Raw genomic sequence first — 16,192 nt, forward strand, 5'->3', positions numbered from 1 at the left:
TACTATGTTAGCAATAAAGAAAATTCGATAACTTTGGGATTATGATGAAAATGGTGATAATTGTATTATAAACAAGTATACTCCATAAAAATTTGTTTGCCCTCAGTTACTTTATAGTCTACAAAGTTTATTTACTTTATTTTTTTTTAAAGATTTTTTTATTTATTAGAGAGAGAGAAAGCACAAGCAGGGGGAGCTGCAGGCAGAGGGGGAAGCAGGCTCCCTGCTGAGCAAGGAGCCCGATGCGGGACTCCATCCCAGGACCCCAGGATCATGACCCGAGCCAAAGGCAGACGCATAACTGACTGAGCCACCTAGGCGTCCCAAAGGTTATTTACTTTAAACTGGCGTTTTCTAAAGCTCGTTTTGAGGTTTTTTTTCTAGTTTTTAAGTGGGAAAATAGGGTTCATTGTTCAAATAGACTTCGGAAATCCTGGGCTAACAAGCAAAGTTAACAGGTACCTTTATCAAAGGACTGCTGAGGCTTTCATATTTTTATATATTTTATTATAAATATTCAAAAAAGGCATGTAGTATATATACCTAAGTTGTCCTTTTTTGCATTTATTGGAAATAAATTTAATGAGACATGTTGGAAAATATCTGTTTTAATATTAAACTTTTCTCCTATAACTGTTATATAAGCAATGACAGTACTGTGGAGGGTGTATTCTCCTCGTTAAACAAATAAGGTTGAAATGACACCTGAAGGAGATTTTGCTATTAAAGTGTTTGCAGATACATAATGGGATTCTACTTTGTGTATTTTTTCTTTGAATTTGTTATAAGCATGCATTACTGTTCTAATCTCTGCCCTACTTTTGTTATTTGAAGTTCGTCTGTTTGTTGTATCTGCTGAGACTCACTCAGGGTGGGTTTTTCTTTGTATGTTTTTATAGGAGGTCATCTTCAGCTGGGCTTTATCTGTGGAGAACCTGGGTTGAGGGTGTTCCCTTCTAGAACTCTTCTATATTTGCTTCCCTCAGGGTATCACTAGCCTGGGAACACAGTTATTGTTAATACCTGTTTGGAGCTTCTTGGGACTATGCAGATGGCTTAAGGTCAAACTTCATATCCAAGTATGAGTAGGCCTGTTGTTATACATTCACAGGGGAGACTTTTTACCCCACCAAAGCTGGGCCCAGATTGAGGCAAACTATTATCTCCCTGTACCAGCGGATGGATTTTTAAAATCCGCTCTTTAACTGGGGCTATAGTCCTTTGAGGCTCTTGGTTCTATACAGATGTCTCAGTTCTAATTCCCTCTTATGTGGTCCCAAAGCCTTGTCTCCTGTCCCTGTAATGCCTTTTAAAACACAAACCCCAGGGCGCCTGGGTGGCTCAGTCTGTGAAACGTCTGCCTTCAGCTCAGGTCATGATCCCAGGGTCCTGGGATCAAGTCCCGCATCGGCTCCCTGCTCAGCGCGGAGCCTGCTTCTCCCTCTCCCTTTGCCCCTCCCCCTGCTTGTGCTCTCTTGCTCTATCAAATAAATAAATAAAATCTTAAAAAAAAAACCCACACACAAACCCCTTGATTACTGAGGAAATCAGCAAACTTCCCCAACCCATTATCAGCTTATACACTGCACTCTGGTCTTTGGTTGCCTCGGTGTTTTGGGACCCTGGGAATTTCATTTTCACAGGTTAGTCTGTGCATTTACAAGGATGTGTTTTGTTGTTGTTTTTGTCATGTACTTAGGTAATCCAGGCTTCCATGTTGTAAAAAATTGAAATTCATGCATTACTTTTATATTCAGAAAATGATGCTAAATATATTCCCATTTAAAAAAAAAGCCATACATTTTACATATTGAAATGAAATGTGTAATAGCACTGTTTATCAGAGAAGTAGTGTTCTTTCTATAGTTTTTCATTCTTATTTATGCACAAACCACTTCTATTTATTTGACTTATCTATTTATTTGACTTATTATACTACTAGTCTTTCACTTTCTTTTAGATGTAACCTTCTGTAATGGAAGATGATTGAAGATAAGGGGCCTCGTGTTGCTGACTACTTTGTTGTAGCAGGATTAACTGATGTTTCAAAGCCTCTTGAAGAAGAAATTCACTTCAATGATGCCTGTCATAAAGTAGCTAAACCAAAAGAACCTATAACAGATGTTTCAGTGATTATTAAATCTCTTGGGGAGGAAGTGCCACGGGATTATATATGTATTGATGTTACCCCAACTGGATTGTCAGCTGATCTCAATAATGGAAGTCTTGTGGGCCCGCAGATTTACCTTTGCTACAGAAGAGGAAGAGATAAGCCTCCACTTACAGATCTAGGGTAAGTTGTTTTTTTTTTTTTAATTGTCGCTATTGATCAAAATAATATGCCTTATAGATTTTGAAGTTCACTGTTCAATTTGTTCATTAATAAATACATGTCAGCTTTAGAAAAATAGACACATGTTTAGAATCCTGTGTTCTCTTTCTGTGTTCCTTATACCATTTGATTATCCCTTTGTCCTACAGGTGCCCAGCACTTTCTTCTTGTCAGAGTTTCTTTCTGTTAAGGGGAGAGACTTTGAAAACTTCTACAGGAAAGTACCAGAAAACTAGGGTATTGTCCTGACCACAAGAATTTTTATCATTTTAAAATTAAGTGCTAGAAAAGGATGACTTTTGAGCATCAGTCTTATATCATTGTAGATAGATGCTTAAGGCTGTATGCATCAAACAAGGATCTTGGGGTAAAATCCTTTACTTAGGATATTATAGTGAACTTAGGGCTCCTTTTTTCTATAACAGCTTTGTTGAGATAGAATTCACATACCATACAGTTCACCTATTTAAAGTGTACAATCTGGGGGCGCCTGGGTGGCTCAGATGGTTAAGCATCTGCCTTCAGCTCAGGTCATGATCCCAGCGTCCTGGGATCGAGCCCCGCATCGGGCTCCCTGCTCAGCGGGGAGCCTGCTTCTCCCTCTCCCTCTGCTTCTCTCCCTGCTCATGCTCTCTCTCTCTCTCTCTCTCTCTCTGTGTCTCAAATGAATAAATAAAATCTTTAAATAAATAAATAAATAAATAAAGTGTACAATCTGGTGGTTTTTAGTGTCCTTATAGAGTTGTGCAACCATAACCACAATAAATTTTAGAACGTTTTTATTATGCCAGAAAGAAACCTCATACTCATTTTAGTTTCTTTCCAATTCTGCCTAACCCCCTTAGCTCTAGGCAGTGCTTATTCTATTTTCTGTCTCTATGGATTTGCCTATTCTGGACATTTTATATAAATAGAATCATACTCTAAGGCAAAAAAAGAATACTTTTTGTACCCGGCTTCTTTCACTTAGCATTATGTTTTCCAGGTTTATTCATGTTGTAGTATGTGTCAGTACTTTATTCCTTTACATGGCTGAATAATATTCCATTTTATGGATGTACCCCTATTTATTTATTTATTTTCACAATTTATTTATGGATTCATCAGTTTGATGGACATGTAGGTTGTTTCCACTTTTTGGCCACTATGAATAACACTGCTGGAAATAATGATATATAAATTTTTTTTATGGACATATGTTTTCAATTCTCTTGTATATATACTTAGGAGTACAATTGCTGGGTCATATGATAACTCTGTGTTTAATCTTTTGAGGAACTGCCAGACTGTCTTCCAAAGTAGCCACACTACTTTGCATTCCTGCCGGCAGTGTATGAAGGTTCCAATTTCTCCACATCCTAGCCAACATTTTGTATTGTCATTTTGATTATAGTTTTCCTAGTGGTAACTCATTGTGATCCTAATTTGCATTCACTTGATGGTTAATGATGTTGAACATCTTTTGATGTACTTGTGGGCCATCTGTAAATCTTTTGAGAAATGTCTATACAGAATCCTTTACCCATTTTTTAATTGGCTTGTCTTTTTATTGTTGAACTTTGATAGTTCTTTACATATTTTAGATGCAAGTCCCTTATCAGATATATGATTCACAAATGTTTTCTCCCATTCTGTGGGTTGTCTTTTCACTTTCTTTATGGTATCCTTCGAAGCTAAAAAGTTTTTAATTTTGATGAAGTCTGATCTATTTTTTTCTTTTGTTGCTTGTGTTTTGGCATCAGATCTAAGAAGGCTTTTACTAATCCAAGGTCATGGGGATTTACACCTAAGTTTTTGTGTAAGAGTTTTATAGATTCAGCCTTTGTATTTAGGTCTTTGATCTATTTTGAATTCATTTTTGTATATGGTTGAGGAAGGGGTCCAGCCTCACTGTTTTGCTTATGGATATCCAGTTGTCCTAGCACCATCTGTTGAGGAGAATATTCTTTCCCCATTTTCAAATATTAATAGGCCATAAATGTATGGGTTTATTTCTGGACTCTGAATTCTGTTTTATTTGTCTACATGTCTTATCTTTGTGCCAGTACTACACAGTTTTTTTTTTTAATTTTTTTTTTTTAAGATTTTATTTATTTATTTGTCAGAGAGAGAGTGAGCACAAGCAGAGGGAGCGGCAGGCAGAGCCAGAGGGAGAAGCAGGCTTCCCACTGAGCAGGGAGCCTGATGTGGGACTCCATCCCAGGACCCTGGGATCATGACCTGAGCCTAAGGCAGATGCTTAACCAACTGAGCCACCCAGGCGTCCCCACAGTTTTGATTACTATAGTTTTGTAGTAAGTTTTTACACTGGAAGTGTCAGTCTTCCAGCTTTGATCATTTTGACGATCATTTTGACTATTCTGTCTGGGTCCCTTGAATTTCTGTATAAATTTTAGGATCAGCTCGTCAATATTTTTTTTGATTGCCTATCAGATTTTTTTTGTAATTTAAATTCAATTAACATATAGTATATTATTAGTTTCAGAGGTAGAGTTTAGTGATTCATTAGTTGCATGTCACACCCAGTGCTCATTAGATCAAGTGTCCTCCTTAATGCCCATCACCCAGTTACCCCGTCCTCCCACCCACCTCTCCTCCAGCAACCCTCAGTTTGTTGCATAGCTATAGTTAAGAGTCTCTTATGGTTTGTCTCCCTCTCTGATTTCGTCTTATTTTATTTTTCCCTCCCTTCCCGTATGATCCTCTGTTTTGTTTCTTAAATTCCACATATGAGTGAAATCATATAATTGTCTTTCTCTGATTGACTTATTTCTCTTAGCATAATACCCTCTAGTTCTATCCACATCATTGCAAATGGTAAGATTTCAGTTTTTTGATGGCTGAATATTATTCCATTTTGTGTGTGTGTGTGTGTGTGTGTGTGTGTGTGTGTATCACATCTTCTTTATCTATTCATCTGTCAATAGACAACTGGCTCTTTCCATATTTTGGCTATTGTGGAAACTGCTGCTATAAACATTGGGGTGCAGGTGCCCCTTCGGATCACTATGTTTGTATCCTTTGGGTAAAACCTAGTAGTGCAATTGCTGGGTCATAGGGTAGTTCTATTTTTAACTTTTTGAGGAACCTCCATACCATTTTCCAGACTGGCTGTACCAGCTTGCATTCCCACCAGCAGTATAAGAGGGTTCCCCTTTCTCCATAAGCTTACCAACATCTCTTGTTTCCTGACTTGTTAATTCTAGCCATTCTGACTGGTGTGAGGTGGTTATCTCATTGTGGTTTTGATTTGTGTTTTTCTGATGCCGAGTGATGTTGAGCATCTTTTCATGTGTCTGTTGGCCATCTGGATGTCTTCTTTGGAAAAGTGTCTATTCATGTCTTCTGTCCATTTCTTGACTGGATTATTTGTTTTTTGGGTGTTGAGTTTGATAAGTTCTTTATAGATTTTGGATACTCAGCTTGTCAATTTTTGCAAAGATCGGGGGTCTTTTTAATATGAATATATATATGTATATGTATTTATCTTTACATTTATATATTTCTCCTATGTAAAGATACATATATGTATCTTTACATTCATATATTTCTCTCTTACATATATATAAAATATATATTCATCTTTTAAAAAGAACCCCAATCTTTGCAGAAATTGACATTATATATACATTATATAATATATATTATATATGTAAAAGGAGAATATATAGATGTAAATATATATATATATGGAGCAAAAGAACAATATTTTAAAGGTAGAAAAATAAGATTCCCACTGAAAAACAAAGAAGAAGGCCTAAGGAAAGCTACAAGTAGCTCTAATATTAATGTCTTCAAAATAGATAAAGAGTTTATAAGAAATAAAGATTAGTCTTCTTGTTTTCATTGCTCAGTTGCAAAAGAGCATGCACTTAACTTGGAATGTTTGAGTTAAAAATAAAGAAGATATCAATATCCCTACTGATGTCACCAGAAGGGGCTTTAAATTTCCATCTCCTATTATATTAAGTCTGAAAGTGGACAGTCATGTTTACTAATGCCTGAGGGGAGATAGAATGAATTGGAAAAGTTCCTCAAATCTCTTTTACTTTAAAAATTCTATCATCTAATGTTTGGTATCAAAAATCAATTTTTATTCTCTTCATGAAGGAATTCTAGTAATTTTAAGTTGGTTTCGGAACAGCTACTATATTACTTCTTTTTTTTTTTTTTTAGATTTTTATTTATTTACTTGTCAGAGAGAGAGAGCACAAGCAGGGAGAGCGGCAGGCAGAAGGAGAAGTAGGCTCCCCACTGAGCAAGGACCCCAATGCGGGACTCGATCCCAGGATCCTGGGATCATGACCTGAGCCGAAGGCAGACACTTAATGACTGAGCCACCCAGGCGCCCTCTTATACTGCTTCTTATAAAGCTTAATGTATTTAGTAAATGGCTTGGGAGAATAAGCCAGCTGTTAGGTCTTTTGTTTGTTTGTTTCAAGTTTTTATTTCTTTATTAAAGATTTATTTATTTATTTGAAAGAGAGAGACACAGAGAGAGAGAGCAGAGAGAGGAGACAAGCAGACTCCCCCCTGAATGGGGAGCCTGACATGGGGCTTGAACCCAGGACCCTGAGATCATGACCTGAGCCAAAGTCAAGAGTTGGATGCTTAACCGACTGAGCCCCCCAGGCAACCCTCAAGTTTTTATTTAAATTCTAGTTAGTTGACTGTAGTGTAATATTGGTTTCAGGAGTAGAATTTAATGATTCATCACTTATATATAACACCCAGTGCTCATCCCAACAAGTGCCCTCCTTAATACCCATCATCCGCCTTGCCCATCCCGTGCTCACCTACCCTCCAGCAATCCTTAGTTTGTCGTCTATAGTTAAGTGTCTCTTATAGATCTTCTTTTCAAAAGATTAGGTAATTTGCTCCTGTGACCACTGATCATCCTCAGAATTGTAGATTGTGGATGAAATGAAGGGAATGTTGCAGATTTTTGTTAGGATGTTGGAATTTCCTAATTTAGAGATGAGGAATTTTCCAAGTATAGGAAGGATTCTCCAATAGTTAAGGGCTTAAACTGGAATAAATAAATTCACCACTCTTATAAATATCCTGCTTTTCTGTCATTGTGGAGGATAGGGCAACATTTTTAAGAGCCTTTGAAAAGCTTAGTTTAGTTAGACAAGAAAAGTTCCTAACAATATAAAAATAAAAAATAATAACACAAGTAATATATGTAACAGCATAATACCTGATTAAAGAAAACAGGTATCTTATGTTTCAAATGTATTTATATTCCATATCTTTAAGAAATTCAAGGTAATAAATGGTGGTTTGTTGTTGTTTTGTGTTGTATTTTTGTTTTCTTGTTTTCAATTGAGTGTCTGTTTTCCAGGCACTATTTTGGAGGCCTTATTTATACTCTCATCTAATTCTCTCAAGATCCTGTGGGTTAGATTTTTAAATTTGTTTTTAAGATTTTATTTATTTATTTGACAGAGAGAGAGCACACGAGAGAGCACAAGCAGGAGAAGGGGTGGAGGGAGAGGGGGGAAGCAGACTCCCTGCTGAGTAGGGAGCCTGACATGGGGCTTGATCCCAGGACCCTGCAATCATGACCTGAGGACGCTTAACCGGCTGAGCTACCCAGGCACCCCTAGATTTTTAAATGTTATAGCTGATTAGTACAAGGCTCAGAGAGATTAAATATTTGCCTAAGAGAATACAGCTAGTAACAGGTAGTAGAAATTTGAATTGAGATGTGTCTAACTTCTGTCTGTTACAATGCCTTTTTTTAAAGATTAAAAAAAAAAAAAAACCGAAAGCAAGATCAAAAAGAGGAGGAGGAGTAAGCATTTAAGTTAACATTAGGATAAATATAGTTGCTATGATCAAGCATAAAATTTAGCCCTAAATTTTCAAAATAAAATGTTGAAAGAAAAATTTAAGTTTGCTGACAGCCATGACAAAAAGGGAAATTAAAAATTATATTAGAAAAAATAATTTGACCAATTTTTGGCACTTAATTTTATTTGAATAATGGGATTTTATAAAAGGAAATACTGATATTGAGGATATTGCCTGTTATAACAATTTTTATAGCAAATGCAGAAACATACTTAATATAGTAGAGCTTTAAAGTTTTTTTTTTTTCCTCATGCCAGGGAGTTAGCAGTAAAATACAAATCAGTGAATTCTCTGAGGGAATAGACTAATATTATTCCAGTATGATGTTTTCCTTGTATGTGAATGTACTTCTTAGAGGATTTAGTGAATGGGTGGCTGGACTGACCATTAATAAAAGCCTACCATTTTACCACAATAAAGAAAAAGAAGAAGAAAAAAAAGCCTGTGTCTTTCACCCATCCTTTTGCTTACAGATGGATTTGAGGTTATTTTCTCTTTTGAAAACCTATAGCTGTCTCTTAAATTTGAGAGAGCATTGGAGGTAAAAGTGTGCAGGCAGGTTCTATAATATTTGGCAAGGAGGCTTTTGTAAAATTTTAACTTTGGCTAAATTATAAAATTGCTTTTTCTAAAGAAGATGCTTGGTTTTAGAGACAAAAATAAATAAATGAATCTATTAAATGGAATGCTAAAGCAAGTGCCTCTGCACTTACTCGTTGCCAGTATGTGGTTTATGCCAACAAACACAAAAGATAATCTGAATTTTCCTTACATTATTTTAGTTTTTGGTGGGGAAGCCACTCTCCTTTAGTTTTATATGGGACTGTGCAATTCAAACTTGCAGTAAGATTGGAATATCTGCTATATTTAAGGATCAATTTATGATACCTGACAGTATTACCTATCCTGTTTGAAGATGTTTTGCATTTGTGTAGTTATTTATGTATTTTTCTTTTAGGGTTTTGTATGACTGGAAAGAAAGATTGAAACAGGGATGTGAAATTATTCAGAGTACTCCCTACGGACGCCCTGCAAATATTAGTGGTAGTACCTCATCACAAAAAATTTATATCACTTTCCGAAGAGCCTCTGAAAACATGACTCAGAATACATTGGCTGTCACAGACATATGTATTATTGTACCCAGTAAAGGAGAAAGTCCACCACACACATTTTGCAAAGTCGACAAGAATCTCAATAACAGTATGGTAAGTGACTCTTTTGTACTGATAAAATTAGCCACTGATGAGAAGAGCATAATTTAAAATCTCTGAAAAACAGTGTAACATAATAACTGAATTAAAAAATATGTTGTCGGGGTTTTTTTCATATTTTATTTATTTGAGAGAGAGCATGGGAGGGGGGGCGGGGCAGAGGGAGAGGGAGAAGGAGACTCCCCACTGAGCAAGGAGCCAGACGCAGGGCTTGATCCCAGGACCCTGAGATCATGACCTGAGCCGAAGGCAGATGCTTAACCGACTGCGCCAGCCAGGCGCCCCCTAAAAATATGTTTTTAAAGATGTTGGATATTTTATTTTTGGGAAAGTACTTTAGTTGTACTTTCAATTGTACTTTCAAAAGGAGCTGTACAAAAAGTTTGCTTGCTTGCTTGCTTTTTAATTAAAAGCATATTTTTTTCCTTACTGGAAAAGTAACACACTAGCCAAGGGTAATCCCTTTTACTTGTGCACTAGATGCTGTATACTTACCTATTTGAGGACATGGCTTCAGCAATTCTTCCTACTTTTTTGGGAACCATCAGTCTTTCTCTATCGGATTATTTCCTCCAGCATGCAAAGCATGTTGCAATATTGCCCATCTTTACAAAACTTCTTGACCCCTATGTCTACGTCCATTCTTTACCTCATTTCATTGCTCTCCTTTACAATAAAACATCTCAGAAGAGGGGACTATATTCTGTCCTCTTCCTCATTTTGACTCTCTAGTTAGGCTTTTGTCTCTATCATGCCACCACGATTGTTCTTGTTGGATCCAGTGGTTTTAATTTGTAAATTGTCAGTAGGTTTTGACACAACTATCACTTCTTCCTTCTTGAAACCATGGCGGGAAGATAAGATGTATTCTCTTACTTTTTCCTCCTACGTTACCCCATTCCCCTTCTGCCTTTGCTAATCCCTAACCACTACACAATGCAGTGCCCCAGGGCTCGGTCCTCAGACCATTTATCTTTATCATCTAAACTCAATCCCTTGATGATTTAATCATTTAAATACAGGTTATCTGTGGTTGGCTTCTAAATTTGTGTGTCTAGCTTGGACCTCTGTAATTCATCGCTTCTTGGACATCTTATCGAATAAATCATCTCAAAATTTAACATGTCTAAAGCTCAACTCCTTGTGTGCCTCTCCCAACCTGTTTAGCCCATAGTCCTGCTCATCTAGCAAATGGAAATTCCACTCTTCTAGTTACTCAGACTAAAAACCTTGCAGTAATCCTTCACCTTTCTCTTCTCCTTTTCTTTTGTAAATTCTGTTGACTCTAATTTCAAAATATATCTTAAACTTGACCACTACTCACCCTCTCCATTGCCACAACCCTGGTCCTGTTTATTATTGTGGAGGTTGAGCATCTTCTAATATATAACAACAGTATCGAATGACTGAATACTACTGAATTAAATGGATGTTGCCACAATTTATTTATTCCAACTTTTATTGTAAGACATTTAGATATAATTTTTTATATTATAAGCGAAACTGTTATGAACATAGTCACAGTTAAATTTTCTATAGAATAATTTACATTTATTGAGCTCTTATGTGCTATACGCTATTCTGAGTATTTCATATCCATTAACCCAGTTAATACAACCACCCTGAATGGTGTTTCCCACCCTACCCCCCAACCCCCCACCTCCATTTTACAGAGAAGGAAATTTGAGAGTTAAAAAGGCTGTTACTTGCCCAAGGTCATACCTTCAATAAGCAGTTGAACCAAGATTCAAACCCAAACTAAGAACTCTAGAACCAAACTCCAAAACACTATACCGAATTGCTAGATTATTTCTTTATATCCTGGAATTTGTAGATCAAAGCTTTACTTTTAACATTTTTATCCCCAAAAGTTTAACCAATTTATATCCTACCAACAAAATATAAAGGTTTTAGTTTTTTTTTTAAATAACTGTCAATAGTTGGATTTTTAATCACAAATTTTCAAACTTAATTTCTTAAAGATCCTAGAGCAGACATGTACGTTGTCCTGTTATAACTATGTAAATGAATACTTTGCTAAGATTTAAAAGATTTTATACACATCTCATTTATTAAATTTTTATGGGAAGCTGATTTTTTAAATTATTATTTATTTTCTCTTCTGTTAAGCTAGCAACATGAGAAACACTGAAGGTTTAGATAAAGCAAGAAGAGGAAGAACTGAAGTGTATTGATATGTGGCTGGATACAGTGCAGATTTTGAGACCATGAAAAAGTTTTGAACTCCCTCAGTAAGATAGTAAAATAGATTTGTGTTGTAGTGGTTAAGGTCAGTGTAGCCCAGTGGGTCAGAGTACAGACTCTGGAGCCAGAGTATCTGGATATGAATCCTAATTCTGACACTTACTGGCTCTGTGACCTGTGACCTTGGGCAAGTGACTTAGTCTCTCTATGCATCAATTTTACGATTGTAAAATGAGGATGATAATAGCATCTAACTCATAAGGTATCATGATGATTAAATGAATTTAGAACTGTGTTCCAGTACACATATGAAAGTACTGTATGTGTGTTAGCTTGTTACCTGTAAGCATCTTCCAATCCCAGATTTTCTTTAAGAAAAATCTGCAACTTTAAGTAGTAGCAGTATTTGTTTAAAATCTTCAAATAGGGGGGCGCCTGGGTGGCTCAGTCGGTTAAGTGTCTGCCTTCTGCTCAGGTCATGATCCCAGAGTCCTGGGATTGAGCCCCACATTGGACTCCCTGCTCAGCAGGGAGTCTGCTTCTCTCTCTGCCCATCACCCCACTTGAGCACTCGCTCTCGCTCTCTCTCAAATAAATAAATAAAATCTTAAAAAAAAAATAGAATTTTTAACTAGGTAGTTCAAAAAATGGATATTTGACAGTATCTAACTTGTATCCTAAACAAATTATCTGCAGCAATGCGACACCTAATTAGATGACCATTTTTTTGTCAACAGCCATTCATATATAAAATGCCCCATCCTTTCATGCCATCCTTACATATTATTTTGGCTTGGTGATGACAGGTGATAGTTGCAGAGATTATGCTGGAAAAAAAAGATCATGGTAGCAAACAAGAGTTTACAGGCCTTATGTGGTACTGAGAGTGATGGCAAGAAAGGTTTTTGAACTTCCATGATGTGATGTCCAGCTTAATATCATTTTAGATTTGGTTTGGTATTTTAGCAAGATTGTGCAGGCTCACAGGTACTTCCCATTTTCCCATTAGTGAATTTTCTATTTATTTTGTGGATGTGTTGGTTTTTGATTCAAAGTAAATTGACAGTGTCATCAGAACCATTTCTAGGTTTTATTAGTTAATCAAGGTGTTCAAGGTAGAGTTACTGCATTGAAACTGAAACCAGAGATACGAGTTTCTGTTTTTCCTTATCCTGAAACATTGGTCCCAGTATTGTCAGAGAGCATTTATTCTCTCCTAAAAGAAGAAAGAAGAATGTAACATAATGTGAACAGAAATGGACTCCATCTATGGGGCGCCTGGGTGGCTCAGTCGTTAAGCGTCTGCCTTCGGCTCAGGTCATGACCCCAGGGTCCTGGGGTCGAGCCCCACATTGGGCTCCCTGCTCCGCGGGAAGCCTGCTTCTCCCTCTCCCACTCCCCCTGCTTGTGTTCCCTCTCTCGCTGTGTCTCTCTCTGTCAAATAAATGGATAAAATCTTTAAAAAAAAAAAAAAAAAGAAATGGACTCCATCTAAACTACTGGATTTGAACTCCAGATTATGTGTCTTAGACAAGTTCCTTGACTCTTTGTGCCTCAGTTTCCTCATTCATGAATAGGGATAAAGTAGTACTTTATTTCATAGGCTTTTTGTGAAGATTCAATGAATTTTTTTTTTTTTTAATTTGACAGAGAGGGGGAGAGAGAGAGAGAGTACAAGCAGGGGGGGCAGCAGGCAGAGGGAGAGGGAGAAGCAGGCTCCCCGCTCAGCAGGGAGCCCGATGTGGGGCTCGACCCCAGGACCCTGGGGTCATGACCTGAGCCAAGGGCAGGCGCTTAACAGTCTGCGCCACCCAGGCACCCCCATTGAATTAATATTTTTAAATAACTTAGGATAGAGTCTGGTACACAGTAAGTGCTTTATAAATGTTAGCTATACATTTGGTTAACTGTGCTTCATCAGTCCTTTTTATGTGTATTTAATGTCTGGGGAAGAACTTTTCTTTTTTTCAGTTGTATTGAAATATAATTGACATTCAGCAAGGAAGAACTTCTTTATTTTTATTTTTGCCCAGTGTTTAAGCTCCTCCTAAATTCTTCTAAGAAATATTAAGCAGTGGGTTGTGGTTTATATCTATTTACAATCTTTGTTTCCAACTATAAGGTAGTAAAAGCAAATTTAGTTCTTTGGAGCAGATGTACAATGACTTCTTACTCTTTCAGAAAATTTAAAATAGACATGCAATATAGGAAACTTATGTTCATGTCTGTCTAATGTATATATAAAGAATCAGGAAGTGGTTAGGATTAAATTATTGATGTGTTGATAATACCCAGCAATAGTTATGTAGCTGACTCTTGTTTTTGAAGATTAGGTAGCTTGAATGAAAGTCTTCTACTAGGTTTCTAAGCCAGGGAAACAGAAAAACCAGTCTAATGGACATGAGATGTGTGTTGAATCTTTCCTCAAATTCCTACATGATTTTCGTACCAGGCTTATAGCTTTGGCCTCAAAAGGAATCTCCCCCACCCTCCCATTAAGCTTATAGAAAGAGTTTTCAAGAATTATTAGTTTTTAAACTTTGGACTGTAAGCCTTAAATGATTTGAACTTTGATTTAAAGGAGAAGCATATTTTAGAGCCAAAAGAGAACTTAAAAGTACTCAGGTGGTTCAAAAATGCTAGTAAGGGTGCTCTGATTCACACAGCTAATTTTTTGGCAAATTTGGGACCATCTCTTCAGTTTTTGACTCATTGAGAGTATTTTTTTTATACTCTATCCAAATGGTTCTTGTTTTACAACTTTTAAGAATGTCAGTATTTGATCTAGCAAGGTTATTTAGAAAAATAGAGTTATAGCACACAGTCAGCTAACCGTGTGCCTTCAGCTCAGGTCATGATCCCAAGGTCTTGCGATCAAGTCCTGCATCGGGGTCCTTGCTCACCAGGGAGCCTGCTTCTCCCTCTGCCTGCCGCTCCCCCTGCTTGTGTGCTCTCTCTCTCTCTCTCTCTCTACCTGACAAATAAATAAATAAGACCTTTTTTTAAAAAAGTAGAGTTACTAACTAAGCAAGTAATTAAATCATGTACCTAATTCCCCCCCCCCCCAAAAAAGGTATCTGAAAGTATGTTTTTGTCATGTAAACCACAATATGGGTACTTTATTTATAAGTTAAACATTTAAAGTATTTCCAGAACAATGGTTCCTCCTACTTTCTTTTTCAGTGGACCTTGTATGTAAAAAACTTCAGAAAACCCTCTTTTAGTTTTGATATCCATGGTTCTTTTCCTTCAGAGCTCCATAACTTTTACTGTTATCTCTAAGTCCCTGTTTTTTATTTTAGGATATTTGTTTTGGTTTCTACCATATCCAGTGGTCCTGTAGTTCCCTTCTTATCATCACAAAGGTTATCACTGAGGGTTTTTTGTTATCTTTACAAATTGGTTATTAGGAACTGCAGTTGGGGCCTATCAGTAGAAGGTCTTTTATTTATATATTTGTACACACCTCAGAAACTAAACGTCTAGTTTGTCTACATTCATAATATCCACTTGACTTTTATATACATGCATTCCTTTTTTTTTTTTAAGATTTATTTATTTGAGAGAGAGTGTGCACAAGAGGGGTAAGGGGAGAGGGAGAGAGAATCTCAAGCAGACTCTGTGCTGAGCGCGGAGCCTGACATGGGGCTTGATTCCATGACCCTGAGATCATGACCTGAGCCAAAACCAAGAGTCAGTTACTCAACTGACTTAGCCACCCAGGCACCCCTATACATCCATTCTTTTGATGCAAAAGTATTAAAACATTTATAAAAATAAAATGCCAACACAGCAATGAGCATAATTGAATGTCCTAAGCACAATTTAACATACTACTTTGCTGGAGACACATTAAGAAAGCAAGAAAAATTTCTAGATGAGGAGTCAACATACTGCATCATTGTTCATAATAACCCCTCCCCCAAAAAAGGAAATAATCCAAGTGTCTATATCAGTAGAGGAATGATTAAAATAAACTGTGCTGGTTCATTTATTAATGAAATAATACCCAGTAGTTCAGATGAAGAAATTAGATCTGTATCAACTTTACTAATTATCAAAAACATATTAATGAGTTAAAAAAAAGCAAGCCATAAAAGCATATATTCAGCATCTCACCATTTATGTTAAATTAAAAAGTGCACAAAAGAATAATATTTACTTATAGATGTAGTAGAAAGTTTTTAAATGCATGTGAATGAAATGCACTAACTTCAGTCTAGTAGTTAACTCTGGAGGACAGAAAGGGATGGAAGATGAGGCTTTAGCTAAACCTGTAATTTTTTTGTTTCTTTATGAATTAAAACATTTGAAGCAAATATGTTAAATTATTAAACCTTTGTTAAATCTAAGGGATGAGTATATAGGTGTTTGTTATAGTAGTCTCTTAATAATTAAAAATATTTCTTGGGGCTCCTGGGTGGCTCAGGTAGTTAAGCATCCAACTCTTGATTTCTGCTCAGGTTTGTGATCTCAGTGTCATGGGATCCAGCCCTGCGTCCGGCTCTGTGCTCAGCATGGAGTCTGCTTCAGATTTCCTCTGTCCTTCTCCCTCTGCCCCTCCCTGTGTGCACTCATGCGC

At 36.7% G+C, this 16,192-nt stretch overlaps 1 protein-coding gene across 7 annotated transcripts in view; it reads left to right on the forward strand.

The window, feature by feature from the left end:
* DENND4A (DENN domain containing 4A) overlaps positions 1-16,192 on the forward strand; it is a 145,819-nt gene that overhangs the window by 52,902 nt on the left and 76,725 nt on the right. For all 7 annotated transcript variants that reach the window (XM_078079181.1, XM_078079180.1, XM_078079182.1 and 4 more), the window contains 2 exons: positions 1,961-2,293; positions 9,150-9,399. In XM_078079181.1, coding sequence (XP_077935307.1) covers positions 1,983-2,293; positions 9,150-9,399 — 561 coding nt within the window. In that variant the 5' untranslated portion in view covers positions 1,961-1,982. The remainder of the gene's footprint in view (positions 1-1,960; positions 2,294-9,149; positions 9,400-16,192) is intronic.

The sequence above is a fragment of the Halichoerus grypus genome, chromosome 8, assembly GCF_964656455.1.
Source record: "Halichoerus grypus chromosome 8, mHalGry1.hap1.1, whole genome shotgun sequence".
NCBI lineage: Eukaryota > Metazoa > Chordata > Mammalia > Carnivora > Phocidae > Halichoerus > Halichoerus grypus.